This window comes from Myxocyprinus asiaticus, chromosome 41 (genome assembly GCF_019703515.2).
Source record: "Myxocyprinus asiaticus isolate MX2 ecotype Aquarium Trade chromosome 41, UBuf_Myxa_2, whole genome shotgun sequence".
In the NCBI taxonomy this organism is placed as follows: Eukaryota; Metazoa; Chordata; class Actinopteri; order Cypriniformes; family Catostomidae; genus Myxocyprinus; species Myxocyprinus asiaticus.
The window spans coordinates 28474977-28494257 of NC_059384.1; the positions used below are offsets into that span (position 1 = coordinate 28474977).

Sequence of the window (19281 nt, forward strand, 5' to 3'; positions counted from 1 at the left end):
TAAATCAAATTTACCTTGTTTTAAGGATTTTAGATATTTTTACAGGAAAACAATACAAAAATTATTATCAAGAATACGATTTTTGCCCTAGTATCAAAGGTCTTACTAGAAAAAAAGAAATTATGATCCAACGTGAATTTTCTTCATAAACAAATATGATGCGCCTGGTAACGTGCATGTAAAATGGCTAGAAATAGCATTTTAGCTTAGCGTAAAGCTGACAATATACACAAAGTTTATTACTACTTGTTCTGCTACAAACTTACTTCAAACTTAGTTCTCTGTCTGCTCGTATGAATGTAACACGTCATAAGAAAGTGTTTCACTGTTCAAATGCACTTTGGATCGCATCATTTATATGTATAAATGTTTTCCATCTGTAAGGACTAAATAATAAATGAAACAAATGACAATAAAATGCAAAGTAATCTCTTCAGTAATCAAAATACTTTTTGAATGTAACTGTATTCTAATTACCAATGATTTAAATTGTAACTGTAGTGCAATACAGTTACTTATATTTTGTGTTTTAAATACGTAATCCCATTAAATGTATTCTGTTACTCACCAACCCTGGTTACGGTGTGGCATGAGTTACAAACATAACTTTAACACTTTGGGGTTAGCTTGAGAGTTTGTTAAAATATCGCTAACCACATATATGAGTAATATTACATAATGTTCCTAAGCAATATAAAATTATTCCTATCCAAATGTAGTACATCATAAAAAACCAAGACAAGCTTCCAGATTCACTGAGAGAATACAAATATAAGGTCCTCAAAATGTATTTATTGCAGTCACTTTTCCTTTACTAGGATTTCAATGATCCACATACAAAACCAAAAATATCACAGCTTAAAAATCAATCACTGCACAAAAAAAAAAAAAAAAAAAAAAAAAAAAATGTATCAATTTGTTCACTCGTTCACCTCTTCTTCATCATCTTCAAATGCCTCTTCACCATCATTGGCCGTGGCCTCCTGGTACTGCTGATACTCTGACACCAGGTCATTCATGTTGCTCTCGGCTTCAGTAAACTCCATCTCATCCATACCTTCTCCCGTGAACCAATGCAGGAAGGCCTTGCGTTTGAACATGGCAGAGAACTGCTCAGAAATGCGCTTGAAGAGCTCCTGGATGGCAGTGCTGTTGCCGATAAATGTGGAAGCCATCTTAAGTCCCCTAGGTGGAATGTCGCAAACTGCAACTTTAACATTGTTGGGGATCCATTCTACAAAATAGCTGCTGTTCTTGTTCTGAATAGCTAGCATCTGCTCGTCAACCTCCTTCATGGACATTGGGCCACGGAAAACGGTCGCCACCGTGAGGTAACGTCCATGGCGTGGGTCACAGGCAGCCATCATGTTCTTTGCATCAAACATTTGCTGGGTGAGTTCGGGAACTGTGAGGGCCCGATACTGTTGACTTCCTCTTGCCGTTAGTGGAGCAAAACCAGGCATGAAGAAGTGGAGGCGAGGGAAAGGAACCATGTTGACAGCCAGCTTCCGCAGGTCTGCATTAAGCTGGCCAGGGAATCTCAATGACGTGGTGACCCCACTCATAGTTGCTGATACTAGGTGATTGAGATCCCCGTATGTGGGTGTGGTGAGCTTGAGTGTGCGGAAGCAGATATCGTAAAGTGCCTCGTTGTCGATACAGTATGTTTCATCCGTGTTTTCTACCAATTGATGTACCGAGAGTGTGGCATTGTAGGGTTCCACTACAGTGTCGGACACTTTAGGTGAAGGCATGACACTGAAGGTGTTCATGATGCGGTCAGGGTACTCCTCACGGATCTTACTAATCAGAAGCGTTCCCATTCCGGATCCAGTGCCACCACCGAGGGAATGTGTGAGCTGAAAGCCTTGTAGGCAGTCACAATGCTCACACTCTTTCCTGACCACATCCAAGATGGAGTCCACAAGCTCTGCACCCTCCGTGTAGTGGCCCTTTGCCCAGTTGTTGCCTGCACCTGTCTGTCCTGCAAAAGCAGCACAAACAATGTGAGAAGATTTGTTTGCAATGAAAACGAAATATAATCCCCAAGCCACTGGACACGGCTAACCATGTGCATCATCCATCATAGGCTGAGAGAAGGAGCCCCATGTGAAGTTGAAAGAGATGCATTCCACTTAGAGAATTCCACCAATGTCTGAGGAATGTCATGAACTGCAGTGCATGCAACAGTGAATGTACTTTATTTCTTGATTAAAAAAAAAAAAAAAAAAGGGAAGCAATGTAAATAAATCAGGATGTCTTGATACTGGCGATATTTTGAGTGAACAGTTAATCTCCGGTGTCTGGGTCATATTTCACCCCAAAAAAATATATACAGTACTGTGCAAAAGTCTTAGGCACATAAAACATTTCACAAAAACATTGTCTTAAGATGGTTATTTATATCTTCAGCATTAGTGTGTCAGTAGGAAATATATTTAGACTTCCAAACATTCCTTTTGCAAATAGTATAGAACAGTGGTTCTCAACCTTTTTGACTCCATGCCCACCCCCCCCCATTGTCGGAGAAAATATTCGAAGGCCCCCTATGTAGGATATTAGATATTTATATTATAAGATAAATCTATTATAAGATATTTCCTTAAAACTTGTGATTCCAGAAATGTCTAGAACTGTATATTTTTAATAAAAAGCAAGCTGTTGAAGGGAATTATTACATTTTTAGCATTTTCAGTAAGTCGAATTATAATAATTATATAAAATTATAATAATCTATCATATTTTAAATATTTTAGGAGATCTTGAGAAGTATGCTGAGGCCCCCTAGTGGGTCCCGACCTCCTGGTTGAGAACCACTGGTATAGAATAAAATAGAAGAACAGGGAGCCCTGCAACCTTAGGCATAATTTTAGGTAGGGATGATAGGGACATGTCCCTATTAACTCAGAAAATCAGAAATGTCCTGGCCAAAAAATCTGCACAATTTTACCACACAGAAAATACTTTATACTATGTTTTTATTTTCTATTAAATGTCCTTAGTATAATTATTAATGTGTAAATTATTGTCCTACCTCTTCTAAAGTGGCGCATAAATGGTGTTCTCACATGGCACCTGTTACTTTTCTCAGCGCTGCTCAGGATGCACCAATCATAATCGCTTGTAAGATTTTTTGTATTATTATTTTCTGAAAATAACACGGGTTTCCATTGGTGTTTTATGTACAATCCTTGAAATTTGTACCTTACAAATTTAACAATTGTGTCAGAGGTGCAGTATTTTAAGATTCTGGTATAACTCCCAATAAATATTTTATTTTGCACACTGGAGAAGAGCATCGGGATTAGAAAATAATGTTTTGTCAATAAAATAAGGCATTTGTTATAAAAAATAAATAAATAAATAATTGTAGGCTAAGCCTAAAGCCTACTTTGTTCAGGGGGCTTACTTTTTCAGATAAAAATGTAAGTACATATAAATGAACAATATGAGAAAAGATTATGTGGGAGTGAGGGGAGTTTAAAAGCAGAAAGTGGGGGGAAATGTCAATGTTCCAATGTTTCATTCTCCCCATAATTTGTTCATATTGTGATGTCATTTTGCACATGTAAATTGTTCAATTACTTTACCCTTTGTTTAGATGTAGATTTTTTCTTTTTTTATGCTGGATAATACAGTTGTACATTTTACAGAATGTCACTTCATGTCCTTGGATAATATTTTCTCGAGGTAAATCTTCTTGAAAAAGATAACATTTGATTTTGACCCACTGACCTTAGGTTTATTGCATCACATTTTGCTGCATATTATCCAAGTTTAAAATAAAAGGATAATATTTAATATGGTGGGGCAGAGGAATACTGTAAGAAATTATACTTGTTATATGATGATATTATTTTGCCTGTATTACCAGATTGACTTTCTTGCATTTAACAACAATTTGAATATTATCCTTGCTATATGTCCCTACCAACTTTTAAACTAAATATACACCCTTGCCTGCAACAGATGTCATGGCCCCCACAGAGCCCCCCACTGAACATTGAGTCAGTCTGGGATTACATGAAGAGACAGAAGCAATTGAGACAGCCAAAATAGATAGAAGAACTGTGGCAAGTTCTCCAAGAAGCTTGGAACATCCTGTCTGCCAACAACCAAGAAAAACTGTGTCCAGATGTACCTAGGAGAATTGGTGCTGTTTTGAAGACAAAGGTGGTCACACCGAATATTGATTTAGCTTTTTTTTATGTTTACTGGACTTTGTATGATGTTAATTGATAAATGAAAAGTATTTATGCAATATTTTTGAAGAAATCCTAACTATACAACATTTTTCACAAGTGCCTAAAACTTTTTCACAGTACTGTGTATATATATATATATATATATATATATATTATACATATTCATTACTGTAATGAGAATGAGATGTATTCACATTACAGTAGGTTACACACTTGTCATAAATATAATCTCACACTGCAAATTTTTTTATTAATGGTCATGAAATAGGCTTATTTATTTAATGGAAAAAAATATAATTTATTTGTATTTTATTTTTTCAAATATTTTTGGGGTTAAATATGCAGACATTTCTTGCAGTTTTCATGAGATTCACCTTTTAGAATCTGGTACACTTTTCACTATTTTCATGAATTGCCATTATAGAAGTTAAGGCTATAGGTTATGGCCTGTATTCCAGTACCTTACAGCATCATCATGGAGATGTATCACCAGACATGACGAGACAACTTATTACCTTTGAGGCCAAACAGATGTGTTTAACATTACCCATACTGCAATTATTATCCTGTTTGTGTGAAATCATTCTTTAACAGCATTTGACTTAAAAATATATAAATAAATAAATATGCTAAATTTAAAAAATAAAAAATAAATTAAAAAAAGGTGTTGAAACAAGAAAAATAATATTCTAGAAATGTTTTTAAGTAGTCATATTTGATTCACTTCAAGTTAGTAACAGTATGAGCTATGTGAGACATTTATATTGAATGGAAGAATCATGTATTATCAAGAATTGGATGGAAATAATATTACAATTCTAAATTATTTTACTGTGATATGCCATTAAAATCTTTGGCCTGTGGTTCTATTTTTTTATTTTTTTTAACTGTTAGGAAAATTAAATAAAATTACAGTGCATCTTAGATAGTTTGACATGTTCAGGCAGTTACCAAAGATAAAGTTGTCTGGTCGAAAAAGCTGCCCGAATGCCCCCGATCGAACACTGTCCATAGTGCCGGGCTCCAAATCAACCAGCACTGCTCTGGGAACATACTTGTGGGCTAAAGACAAAAAATTAAAACATTATTTAATTTAACATTATTATATTATGTTTAAATTATATTTTTAAATGATTTATTTTGAATTATTAATTAATTAAAAATAATAAATATATATATAATTTAATAACCATTACATTTAATACACCATTTATGAATAAAAAGTTGAATTTTTTTTTTTTTTTTTTTTATTAAATAATGTATTTAAAAATTCCCAGTGAATTCTACAGTGAAGTCAAAGCAGCCCACTAAATTCCACTGAGCTGACTTGTTTAAAGTTTTAGGTCATTCTGAGTTTGTGAGGAGCAGCTCAACCAGCACACTGACACACACATACTTACAGGATGCCTCGTTGTAGTACACATTAATTCTGTCAAGCTGCAGGGCTGAGTCACCTACATAGCTGCCGGCTGGGTCAATGCCATGCTCGTCGCTGATCACTTCCCAGAACTACATGTGTCAGCACAAAACACACATAGGCATCGTATTAACACAGTTGTTATGTGTTACTTTAGAAGCAGTTTCAGATTGTTTTCCCAAATACTGTCAGATAAAACTCGTGTTTGAGAATCTTTGAAATACGGCACAAAAAGGCACATCTCACCACACCCTATGTAGACGCAAATGATGCGCCCTTTCAATGTAACGTTTTATTGTTGCAGAAATCTTCTTTGACACGCGACTCAACCATTGATCACATGCATTAAAAAACACCCTACTTGTTTGTCTACAATAAAACTACACTATGACAGCTGCCGCTTTTAAAAGAGTTGAATAACTCCGATTCCGTTTGAGTTAACTGCATTAATCAGTAACTAGTTTTTGAGAATGCAAAAAATATAATATAATATAAATATATTAAGCAAAAAAATAAATACATAAAAAATAAAAACATTTTACTTACCTTAGTTCCAATCTGATTGCCGCATTGACCGGCCTGAATGTGAACTATCTCCCTCATTATTGTGCGTGTGTGAAGATACTTTGAATGTGTTCTGATTTCTGCTGCTGTATGATTGTGAGCTGAGGGAGAACTTATGTTGACAGGCGCGAGATCTTTCAACGTTCATTCTGTCTGAATTTCGATTGGTCTGAATTTGAATGACGTTTCAGCTGTGCAATCGCACGAGTGTGCTGTCATTTCTTTACACCCACACCTTAAGTTACATGAGACGTCAGTTTTTCAACTTTGCAAAATAACATCATGTTTGATAACTTTGTGAAATTTGATGTCTGGACGTATTCTATACAGCAGACCCAATAATATATATATTAAAAAAAAAAAAATTGTAATAAAAAATGCTTGAAAGTCACTATGTAGCCTATTGAATGACAAAATATATTACATTGGAAATTTCCACTGTTATTAACGAGGATTTTTTTTTTTTTTCTTTTTTTATTGTACACACATTTTTCTTTTTGGGCATGTTTTAAAGCAATTATAAAATACATAACAGTTCGTTAAACAGTAAACATGTAAAAGGTGACAAACAAAATCATCACACCATTGTTTTGGCCAACAAATATTGTAATAAAGAATTTGTATAAACACATTTGCCCCTACCTGGCATTTATTAAAAATACCCACACAGTGAAAACAGAGTTCAACCATTTAGTTAAAATCATTTTTCATCATATAGTTGACCTCTGCCTGAATGTATGTGGTTTCGTTGTGTTCACTTGTTTACCCAACAGGTCCCCCTCGTGCCGCCAAAACAGCATCAACCCGCATCTCAGAATTGCATTCTGAGATTATATTCTTCTCACCACAATTGTACAGAGTGGTTATCTGAGTTTCTGTACACTTTGTCAGTTCGAACCAGTCTGGCCATTCTCTGTTGACCTCTCTCACCAACAAGGCATTTCCGTCCACAGAACTGCCGCTCACTTGATGTTTTTTGTTTTTGGCACCATTTGGAGTAAATTCTAGAGACTGCTGTGTGTGAAAATCCCAGGAGATCAGCAGTTACAGAAATACTCAAACCAGCCTGTCTGGCACCAACAATCATCCATGTGATTATCTAATCAGCCAATCGTGTGGCAGCAGTGCAGTGCATAAAATCAGCAGATACTGGTCAGGGGCTTCAGTTAATGTTCACATCAACCATCAGAATGGGGAAAAATTTGATCTTAATGATTTGGACAGTGGCATGATTGTTGGAGCCAGACAGGCTGTTTTGAGTATTTCTGTAACTGCTATCAGAATCTTTCCATTTAAGAGGCTGATAAAAGATGATGATATGTAGAATATTCAGTTCATATGTAATGCACTTCTTTTTTTTATTTTTTTATTTTTATTTAAAGTACTCATTCACACAACATTTAAAGTTACTACCTTAGAAATAAGCACTTCTGCCATATAAAACATAAAAACCAGAGACATAAACATATTCAGGATGCTAAGCCTTCATCTGTCACGGCAAAAAAGTAATCATAAGTGCAGCATTGAACTACAGTATTTGTAATCTGGTGATGTTTAACTGCAGCATTCCTCTTCTCCAATATAGCGCAGCACATATGTGGAGCCACACAGAAGAACCTGACCTGCCACTCTGGCCATGTACATGAAACATTGCAGCAAAGACCTGAACAAAGAAAGACAAGGTGAAATTTCTGAATGGAACTAAAATTGGTACCTTTCTTCTAAATCACATTCAGACAGACCCCTTATTAGACAATATTTACAAATAAGTGCCAAAAAGTGCTGAAGGCCACAAACACACAAAAAGGTTTGAGAGCAACAAACATGAAGCAATGTTTCTCTTTGAAATATGATTAGAAACGGTGTTGATTAGAGTGCAAAAAAAGTGCCGGAACAATGATCACCCATTTGAATCTTCAGGGACTGCATAGTTCAGACATTTCAGTGTTTAGTTTCACTCCTACACAGACTATTAGGATTATTATGCAAACATGAAAAGGAGCAGAAGAGCTGTTTCCTGACTCTCTCTCTCTCTCTCTCTCTCTCTGGATTCAGAACGGATGGTAAAGAGAAATCCCTTGTGCACTATCATAAGACAAGATTTGTCACACCCCAGAGAAAGAAATACAGTCAGTGGAAGAATGTGAAGCAGAACTAGTGAATCATGTGCATTCAAAGTCAATTTAAGAGCTGAGACTAAATGAGAAAATTCATAAATAGTATAGTGGCTAATGTGGTATAATCATCTGACATAAACACAGAAATAGGGTTTATATGTGATGAAGAAGCTTATTGTTGAAGACGCTCTTCCAAGAAGGTTCCAAACAAATTAAAAAGGTTCCTTAAACATTAAAATTACATGACTGTTGCGACCGTTGCGAGTTTGGGCATGAAATGTCCACTGTGTGGTGCTAAAAGCAGGCTACATTTTCTCCCAAACAGATAATTTTTTAAAGGTTAATGCTCTATCGAGTTTTAAATCAACAAAACCGACCTCCCTACCATAAACCTTAAACCTAAACCTAACCGACAGTGTCATAAAAAGCAAATGTGACATGAAAATTTTAATTGCTGATGCAACCATGTCATTTTTGGTGCTTCTATGACACAATCGATTAACGTGTCGAATCACATGCTCTTCAGGACTCCCAGGCCTTTTGCATCGCATGTGCAACGCTCTATCAGTTGAGCTACTGCGCAATTTGATTGCCCTTAAACAAGTTTGTAAATGTGTTTGATTTTGTAATGCAAACATAAAAATGTATCGCCTAAAAAGTCATGCACTATAGTAAAAGTGTTTAAATGTCATAAGATAGCATTGTGTGAAAAACAAGGCAAAAAGTAAGTGTTTATGGGCTGACAATCTGCCATTTTACTGGTGATTTGTGTAACAGTGAATAAAAGTCATTGTTTTTGTAGCGCCTCTAGTTTTCATTTCACCAGGAAACTCAAGCAGGTATAGCTGCAGACCGGAGATCTCCAAATGGGGGCGGAATCTCCAAAATAGGGCAGGGTTACTCCAAAATGGGATGGGTTACTCCAAAAGTGGGTTGTGCCAACTCCAAAAGGGGGCATCACTTCCACTCATGGTTAAGGTTAGGGAAAGGGTAAGGTTAAGGGTAAGCACAAGCCCCTTTTTGGAGCTATGCCTGCAGCTGCAATGCATACAATGAGTGTCATAAAAATAATTTTATAGTATAAGTAAAAAATATAAGTATAGTAACATGTTGGACAATGCTGGGTTTTTGCTAAGGAAAGAATCACTATTACTATTGTTCATTCATATTAAACTAAATTTAAGCATATCATTTAAGCATATAATGCTAAATTAAGTATTAATCTTAAACACTGAACACTGAACACCAAATCATGCAGGTTGGCCTGATGTAACTTAGCAACCACAAAGCAACGCCCTTGCCACCAGCCAAAAAAACTTTAGTATCGTGGCTGCGAGTTGGTGTTTACGGCCAAACGTCACTTGCATTTTCTTCCGAAAATTAAAAAATATATATTTAGAAATGCAAATGCTATTTGTAAATATGTGCTAATATGATTGTTGAGTAATAATTAAATTAATTAACATTTCAGCTTTAATCCGCATTAGAGGAAACTCCAAATGGAAGTCTGTTTTCCAATAAATGTCCTTAAAACAAAATGTATAACATTTGAAACTAAGTCAGAACATACAGTACTGTATATCTGTGCTTTAATTTATGTTCTTTGCTCTTAGTTCAAAAAGGACTTGGCTCTAGTGCACTTGATGTCGTATGACAGTGTGTATATCTCATAGAGTGTGGCTTTAACAGTCAGGCAGCCCAGAAAATCCTGTGGGTTGAGTCTGTACGGGTCGAAGCTCAGCTTGGCGATCCCATTTCTCCTTGGCCGTCTGAAACTTGGCAGAACCTGTGAGGATGGATTGATGACAAAACAAATATCTGTGAGACAAATCACTAATCTACATGCTAAAACAATTATGTCATCAAAGCTCTTGGAAAATACAAGCATGCGCCCTAGTGGACCAAAAGCACATGGATTGTGATTTCAAAAGTGCCTGTGCAGTGCCCTAGAAAACTATAACTAAAAGGCTTACATTTCATATTAAATGTTATTTGATAAAATAAAATAAAAGAAGAAAAAAAGAAGTGTGCAATCATGTTTTAAGTTTGAAACTGACAAATGAACAGCCACAAATTATGCAACATTAAAGAGATTCTTGTAATCCTGCTCAAGGCAACACAATCCTGATAAGACCTAGTTTAAAAATCTGTTTCCATTGTTTGCTTTATTAACCCAGCTCATGAAACAAAAACAACACAGCCTTTCAAACCTTAACTATCAAGGTATAAAAACAAATGCATTAACTGTCTTAAAATAGAAAAGAGAGAAAGATGTCCTGCATCTGATTCAGTAAATGTACAGTATATTGTAAAAAAAAAAAAAAAAAAAAAAGGTATGGTTGCTAGAAATTCACTCTAAAAAAAAAAAATTACAATGTTAGGGTAAGGCATTTTGGTCACTGTATATTTTACAGTTTATAACCGTTTATATCTTTAACAGATATGATATCAATATCTAATATACCAACCTACTTACTTTAAAATATACTGAGAAGCGTCATAATAATACAGGTAGAGATTACATGAGAACTATGCAGTAAAACATACAATATAAAATGTAACATCCCCCCCAATATACATAAACAATAATAAAAATAATAAACATAAGTATTTAAATAAAAGACAAAATACAAATTGTCTGTATATAGTGCTAAAACAAGTGGGCTACCTGCTAAAATAATGGTTTTTTTTATTATTATTATTATTATTTAATTTAGTGTCTCTTACTTAAATCTTTTACTTTGCATGTACATTATCAGGGGCACCAGCAGAATTTTATCACGGTGTACACACAGAAATCTGACCAAGTAAAATGTACCATTTATTGTCTAGGTGGGTCCGGGGGCATGCACCCCTGAAATTTGAATCACCACCCCCCAGTAGCCGAAGCTGGAAGTGTTGTTGAACATATGGGCACGTGAGAGATCCAGTTTCTAGGTGAAATGTCCACAGAGTGGCGCCAAAAGCGAGTTGTAAAGGGACTTTTTTTATTTTTTTTATTTTAGTAAATGATTTAATACGTCAACAGGTATGCATATTTTATTAACCGTACCCCATAACTCAAACCCCATCCCTAAACCTTACTATCATTGGAGTAAAAATGTGTATCTTATATGGAAATGCAATCTCCAAATTGTGCTCATCATTGTTTGTGTAAAGGCAATAAATTACTGGTTTCCATGGAGCCAGAACCTGAGTTTCTGAGGCTGCTCACACAATCAGTAGCTCCACAGGAAAAGGTAAACACATTTGTATTGATGTAAAAATGTGTGATGGGACACAGCGCCTGTCAGCAATTTGGAGGTTGATTTTACGGTACCAGAATATTTGGTAGCAATATGTTGATTTCCTGCGTGACATGTTGAACATTTTTACAGCTTTCATACCTGTTTATTGGAGGTCCAAACTTCCCCTTTCTCTAGGACCTTGAACAGAGTGTTAGTTGGCAGAGACTGAAAGAACACCTCAGAGTCCGCCACTGTCCCATCATCCTCTATGACACGTCATCAAGAAAGAACAGGCCACCTGTAGAGAGTGATTGTTATGATTCCAGATTATCCCTTTTATATTTTTGATTACTTATTTTTACAACTCATTTTGTTGATTTAGAATTTGATATAGAATTTCCATTCAAATGTCAGGTACCAATCCTAAGAATGAATGAGTGCAAAATGCAAATTATTATATTTATCAGTGTATACATTTTTCCAATAACACCCACACACACACACCCACACACACACACACACACACACACAATAAATAAATAAATAAACAGTGGCGACATTTTTGCAAAATTATATTGTCTTTTTATGTGATCACATGCTGCAGCAGTTTCGATGTGAAATGTTCACTGTGTGATGCTAAAAGCAAGTACAATTTTCTCCCAAACAGATTTTTAAGGTTAATGCTCTATCGAGTTTGAAATGAACAAAACCTACCTACCCTAAACCTTAAACCTAAACCTAAAATGATATGTTCGTTGAAATTGCTTACACACATGTCAATGGCAATTTTGTGCATACAACGTATATACATAAGGGGCCTGATGTATAAACGTTGCGTACGCACAAAATGGGCATTGAAATGTGCATACGCAATTTTACACGCACATATCGGGATTTATAAAAAATAAACTTGGCGTAAATATGTGCGCACCGTCCAGACACTCTTGACTGTGCGTACGCACTCTTTTACTGGTGTGTGAATTGGCGACTCCAGCTGGACAAATAATGAACTGAACCGACTGATTATAAACTCTGATTTTCACTTAATTTACATTTAGAATAAAAAAGTATGTAGTTAAGCACTTGAAACAGAAGTAATCGTTATCAAGCCAATAGTAGGCTATATTATTTTTATGTAACTAATTGAAAAAGCATTCAAATAAGCTGTAACAGGGAAATATTGGTTTGTGATGCGCTGCGTTTGGAGAACTTTTCCGTGACACCAAATGGCCAAGCAATAAACTGAACAGAATGATTGAAAACTCCACTTTTCATTTAGGCTATTACACCACTTGTAATTAAATTGCCTCAATCAGACATGTAGTTAATCAATCAAAATATATTTCTTATTCATCCAGGTGAAAATACTTTGTATTAATTTATTTACTTAAATGAATCGGCTATAAAAAGGTGTGTGTGTATGTGTGTGTGCAGTGTTTTAGGACATTGTGACAATGGATGCGCTAGCGCTATTAGAGGATCTTGCCAATGACACTGTGCGAAGGGAGCGTGTTATCAGGGACCGTGAGGATTTCTTGGCTCATGATAATGACTGGCTCATGAGCCCATTTCGATTCCCGAGAGCCATCCTCTTGGAATTGTGTTCTAAATTACGGCCAGTATTGGAGAGACCCTCATGGAGAAATCATGCTCTGTTCCATTGCAAGTACTGATGACATTAGGCCACTTGGCCACTGGTACTTTTCAACAGGAGTTGGCAGACCGATCGGGGATGTCACAGTCATCCTTGAGCCACGTCATGCCACATGTTTGGGATGCCATAGTAGGTATGGCACCCCGATACATCCGTTTTCCTTACAAGCTGAACAGGCCAACATCAAAACGCAATTTGCAGCGATCGCCGGTTTTCCCAATGTAATCAGTGTAATCACTCGTGTTGCAATAAAGGCACCTTCTGAGAATGAATTTGCTTTCAGTGAACGTGCATGATTTCTATATTTTATCCAACAGCAGTGTAGGGAACAGACTATAAACATGAGCTGTGCTTACTTGGTAAGACGGTAGGGTACATGTCATTGTGTGTAATCATGTAACTTTTTTAAACCTACTTTTAAATGTTGTACCTCTCAGGAGACAGTGGTTACTCCCTTAGAACCTGGCTGCTCACTCCACTAACCAGACCCCAGACTGAGCAAGAAAGGCGCTACAATGAGAAACATTGTCGGACGCGTTCATTGGTCAAACACACTATTGGTCTGTTAAAAGGACGGTGGAGGTGCTTGGATAGGTCTGGTGGCACAATACTGTACAGCCCTACAAAGGTTTGCCATATTGTGGTGGCTTGCGCATTGCTGCACAGCATCGCGCAAAGACATGGGCTACCTGTCCAACTGAACCCCGACACTGATTCCAAGGATCCTGATCCTCCAAATGCAACACACAATGCTAGGGTAGTACAGCTGCGTTTAAATGTAATAGGTGGAATGTAACAGGAAATGGCAGGTGAATTCATTCAGTATTTTATTTTTTCACAAGTTCGTTAAGTGAACCACTTATTTCTGATAATATGTTTTTTAATTCTTGCAGTTCGGAACGGACAGCATTGACGGCATGGACCATGTGCCGCTGGGTCTGCATTACTTCCTCCGTCAGTACGTGCCTTGATGGACCAGTGCTTGGTGGTGGCACGGAGTATGGGGATGTATTGGATGGCAGCGCTGACACACAGGATGCCGTTGGTGGTGCATTGGATGGCGGGGCGGTGGTGGGGCAAAGGATTAACATCCCTAATCTTCCCAGCTTGGACCACAGACTGGACTCCTAGGCATCCCAGGATTAGCCACTCCTTTTATTAAAAACTTTAAATTAATAATTGTATTGTGTATTTTATGTTAAACATTTAAATAATTTATTGTGATTAATTTGCACTTAGGATTGGATGACATTTGTTGAAATGATATACATAGGAAAAAGCAGGAAAAACGTCAAGTTCAATTTTATTTAGTAAATGTCTGGATTAAGGAGGTATCTAACTATCTGTATATTTACCGCTTCATTGTTTTAAGTACATTTTAGTTTCCCCGAAATGAAATTTGAATTGGTTTACTTTTTAAAATTATCAATAAATGAAATTTTTTTTTTAAATCCCAAGTTGATACTACAATACTAAAGAAAGCACCAACAATTACATGCTTTATTCTGAAAGCCTGCTTCAAGTAAAGCTAAATTTGAAAGACAAATATTGTTCTGGTTTAAAAAAATCAAGTACTTACCATCTTTAATGCAAATCTTGTCGGTATCACCCTCGAACTCTGGAACAACGCCACTTAATCCTGTCTTCCCTATAAATGCACCCACCCTCCCATCCGGTGGTTCCTTGACCACCACCAGTCATACCAACACTGTGCCTATGCGCAGAGATTCTTTTTTAACGACAACTTTTAAAACAGACCACTTTTTTTTTGTTTGTTTCTTGGACCGTGCAGGGCACCGAGGTGGCAGCATTGACTGCTGCCGTTACCTGTTCCCACTCCACAGTTTTCCGTTTATTGGAAATACCTGCAGAGAGCCCACCAAATATAATTTTTTTCGTGCCTCCACCTCAGACAGCAGTACCTCCATCTCACAGTCAGAGAAGTTCCTCTTTTTCACTTTGCGTTTTTGTTCCTCCATTATTTAAACTAACAGCAGTATTGAAAATTACTGGTCATATAAATATGCAGTGAGATCATAAATATTCAAAAAAGGCATTCTTAAGCTCCATATGTGGTTATTTCAGGGAGGAGACGGGGGTAAACTGAAAGCACGTACACCTGCACACAATATTTAGATAATTATGATTTATAAAGTGAACGGCTGTGTCTTGTTTGGAAGGCTTGTCCTCCGGAGGTCACATTTGTTGGCCGCATATGTCATCGAGGCTGTCTCGTTTCAGAAAAAAGTGAGTAGAACACTTTGAATACAGCCTTTGAATGCGACCTTCTTTCACGGGAATTCGGAGGATGCATGAGGTGTATCCTTCGTGGGCACTCACAACCCACAATTCTTTGCTTCAACGGAAATGTCTAAAAAAAAATTTGTTCAAACACAAGTATTGTTAATTCCCAAGTTGAAGTACCTCAGTAGATGGGTGCAGAGTATATGATATGTAGTATTACATAAGTATTAGACTAAAACTACACCTACACTAAAATCTATTTTCTTTTCTCTTTACATCATTATAACTCTCCTAAATTTTACCTCATACATTCCCTTCCAAAGGGAATTCGTTCCCTTCTCACTCAAAGCGCTTGCTCTTGTTAAAGAGTGGCGTGCTGTCATAGCAACCATGTTATGTTCCGTTTCCATTTGTCCTACAAAGGCTGTCTCGTTTAAACGAGACTTGTTTAAAGGAGGACGCTCGGTATACTGCAGCCTTCAAAGGACGTGTCCTACCTAGCATGCAGCCTTCCAAACGAGACACGGCCTGACAGCCAACCTTGTGCAGGTTCTGGCGTACATATGGTTTTACAAATCTGAAAACTTTTGTGCGTATGCAAAATCGGCCTTTTGTCCGTACGCACACTTTAAGGATGAAATCTATGCAAAGTTTTATACATGAGGCCCCATGTGTTAAGTGGGGCCTGTGACACTTTCCGCTCACATGTTGACTCACATGCTCAGCTGGATTCATACCCCGCAATTTAATGACTTATGTTTTCATGCTCGTTCTACTCTACACAAGCACTCACAGAGCAATAACTAGAAAATAAAATATTTTATAGCAGAGCACAACTAGAAAAATGTATATTCACTACAGAATGTTTCATTAGGCTACATTATATTTTATTAATTTCCATGATTATGCCTATTCTGGAAATCACAATTTTTAAATTCCTCATATTTCCAAACTTTTTGTGGAAACCCTGATATTCAGATGATCAAAGACAAGAAAAAAGGAAAAAGAGGAAGCATCCAAAATCTCAGCATCAGCAAGCACACCTTTCGTTTTGAAATCTAAAAAATCAATGAATAGGTTTAAAAACACCTAAATACCCCTGCTATACAAATATGACCTAATAAGGGTGTACACATCTGACCTTGTCCATAAGATCTCCTAGAGAGGTGGCTGTGAAGCCTTTCCTCCTGCGGCAGCTCTGTGTGCAGACCCTATGTGGACGGGGCTCTGGAGGGGGCATCATTCACTGAGCAAGAGAGGTCTGTATACCGATGACACAGACCTACAACATTAGTCAATAACTTAATAGTTAATCAGCTAGATCATGCACTTTTAATATTAGATAGTGATTGTGGTGTAGACTGATGTTTTTCACTTCAGTTCCAGACCTGTGACCACATAGTTCTCTGGAATAAGAGTGCACAGTTTGTCTTAATTCCAGAAATAACAGGTTTCTAAAGTGATCTAACAGATAGCTGTGACCTAGGCAAGTTTCCATCGACCAAACAATTTTGATTATTAAGAGGGAATTAGATTAATATGGTTATATAAACTGGAAGAGAGCTGTTTACTGCTGTGGCTTTTGTGCCAATAATGCAAAATCCTTCATTTCTAGATTGAATACATTTACATAATAATTAGTAATTTAACATAGAAATAATATACATTACAACAATGATCACTTGTTGTATTTCACATACAAACGTAAATGAGAAAAGCAATTAAACCTGTAAATGCAGTTCTTTATACAATGTTGTCACAAATGTAAAGTTTATAGTTAGTTAATTATTATTATTATTATTATTATTATTATTTTTTTTTGTGTGTATTTTTAGCACAGGCATTTTTAAGCAAGCTATTGTTACAGTGACAGATCACATAATTAAATTAAATAAAATAGAAAACATTTCCATAGAACTGCTAATTTGTAGTTATATGGTAAATGACCAAAAGACTCTCAAAAATCTCTGTTGTTAACATTCTTATAACACATTTAAGCAATCGCTTAAATGATGACTTGATCAGGTTTCAATGAAGCCTAAGAAAATATGTAAAAAGTAGTGTCTTACCTCATTAAAGATGTAGGAACTTCTCGGTTACTGTCGTAACCTCCGTTCCCTGATGGAGGGAACAAGACGTTGTGTCGATGTAGTGACACTAGGGGTCGCCCTTGGGAGCCCCAAACACCTCAAATCTTTGAGAAAAGGCCAATGAGAATTGGCGAGTGGAATTTGCATGCCACTCCCCCGGACATACGGGTATAAAAGGAGCTGGCTCGCAACCACTCATTCAGGTTTTGTGCTGAGTAGCCGAGACAGGGTCCAGGGGGGACACAACGTCTCGTTCCCTCCATTAGGGAACGGAGGTTACGACACTAACCGAGACGTTCCCCTTCTGTCACTCACTCGACATTGTGTCGATGTAGTGACACTATTGGTCCCTATGTGAAATGCCACAACTAGCTGAACCGTGTTACGTGGACTGCTGGTACAGGTGCAAGCTGCTGCGTGCGTAGTAGCAGGTGCACCGGTCTGCATGTAGCCTCCCCCAACGCCCCCCAAAACGTCGTATAGTTCCCCACATCCCTGGGGGGGAGAGGCGTATCTAGTATGGGAGCAGGCCGCGCCAGTCGCGGCCTTTTCTCTCTATGTTTTCTTTCCACAGAATATTCAGTTATTCGGCTGGGCCCATTTTAACGCTCAATATATGCACCGGGGAAGGTGTTCTTTTCCTATCCTATTCTTTCAGGGGGAAAGACCTCACGGAGACCACATCCTGCCCGGATGGGAGGTAACATGTGGCAAGCACGTCATGTGGGCTCAGAGCCGCACATGGAAGAGGCGCGGTGGTAGGTCCTGCCTGAAAGGGGAGGAGCTCTACAAACACGGCGACCGAGACAGAGAGGGCTCTGTCGAAGGGAGATGCAGATTTGCCAACAGGGACACCGTACTGCAGAAAATACATCACAGGGGGTTACCGGAGTAACCGGCACCTGTGGAGCACCTACCTCAGTAAGGGCATATTAGCACACGTACTGGTTCCTCCACTGAATTCGCGAGCCACAGGGCTAGGGAGGAAGGACATCCAGGGTTCACGGGTTCGTGAACTCGCATGGGAAAAAAATCTTCGCCTCTTTGGAGGGGAAAGACGCTATATGCAAGCGATACACCCAGAAGAAGGAAAGCCGGAACCGCAATGTTGCCATGGTCATATTCTCGCAATGAGAACATGAACCATCCACAAGCGCTGCCTCAGTGTGATTACAACCCAGACACGTGAGGCAGAGCCCGTGGCCGTTGGAAGCGGAGAGATAGCGACCGCATCCAGGAATCACACAAAGACGGAAAGGCATCTTGAAAAAGACACATCTTTAAAAAGACGTTCTCGTCAATGTGTTTGCTCTAATAGAGAAAATATACTCTTTGCAGGAACATAAACATTCTTAGTGCTGTCGAATTGCCCAGGAGCATAATCTACACAGATCTGTGCAGAAGGAGAGAAAAGCCGCTGGAATGCGCCGTATATCCAACAGCGTACGCTTCTTGGGATGTGAATGGACCGGTAGTGGAAGACAGCTTGCTGACACACAATCTGTCAGACCGTCAGAGCTCGGCTCCGAAGAAAAAATCTGAATGAGTGGTTGTGAGCCAGCTCCTTTTATACCCGTATGTCTGGGGGAGTGGCATGCAAATTCCACTCACCAATTCTCATTGGCCTTTTCTCAAAGATCTGAGGTTTCTGGGGCTCCCAAGGGCGACCCCTAGTGTCACTACATCGACACAACATCGAGTGAGTGACAGAAGGGGAACTAAAGTTTTAGCATACTCCATACTTGACAGAACCATTGGAGACT

At 37.8% G+C, this 19281-nt stretch overlaps 1 protein-coding gene and 1 pseudogene across 1 annotated transcript; both read right to left on the bottom strand.

The window, feature by feature from the left end:
* Positions 1 to 756: 756 nt before the first annotated feature.
* On the bottom strand, positions 757 to 6293 carry LOC127431971 (tubulin beta-5 chain). Its single transcript, XM_051682669.1, has 4 exons — positions 6169 to 6293; positions 5606 to 5714; positions 5157 to 5267; positions 757 to 1984 (listed from the first exon to the last, which is right to left on the bottom strand). Exons 1-4 carry the CDS (start codon positions 6223 to 6225, stop codon positions 921 to 923), a joined length of 1341 nt encoding a protein of 446 aa, XP_051538629.1. The 5' UTR covers positions 6226 to 6293; the 3' UTR covers positions 757 to 920.
* A 1447-nt stretch (positions 6294 to 7740) lies between these two features.
* Positions 7741 to 16828, bottom strand: LOC127431718 (cell death activator CIDE-A-like; annotated as a pseudogene).
* Positions 16829 to 19281: the final 2453 nt, after the last annotated feature.

Excerpts from the sequence above, each read along its gene's own strand:
- LOC127431971 (XM_051682669.1), bottom strand. The coding sequence starts at position 6,225 with ATGAGGGAGATAGTTCACATTCAGGCCGGTCAATGCGGCAATCAGATT. Across the intron at positions 5,715-6,168 it reads GCAATCAGATTGGAACTAAG|TTCTGGGAAGTGATCAGCGA; the intron begins GTAAGTAAAATG and ends TGACACATGTAG. Across the intron at positions 5,268-5,605 it reads GTACTACAACGAGGCATCCT|CCCACAAGTATGTTCCCAGA; the intron begins GTAAGTATGTGT and ends TTTTGTCTTTAG.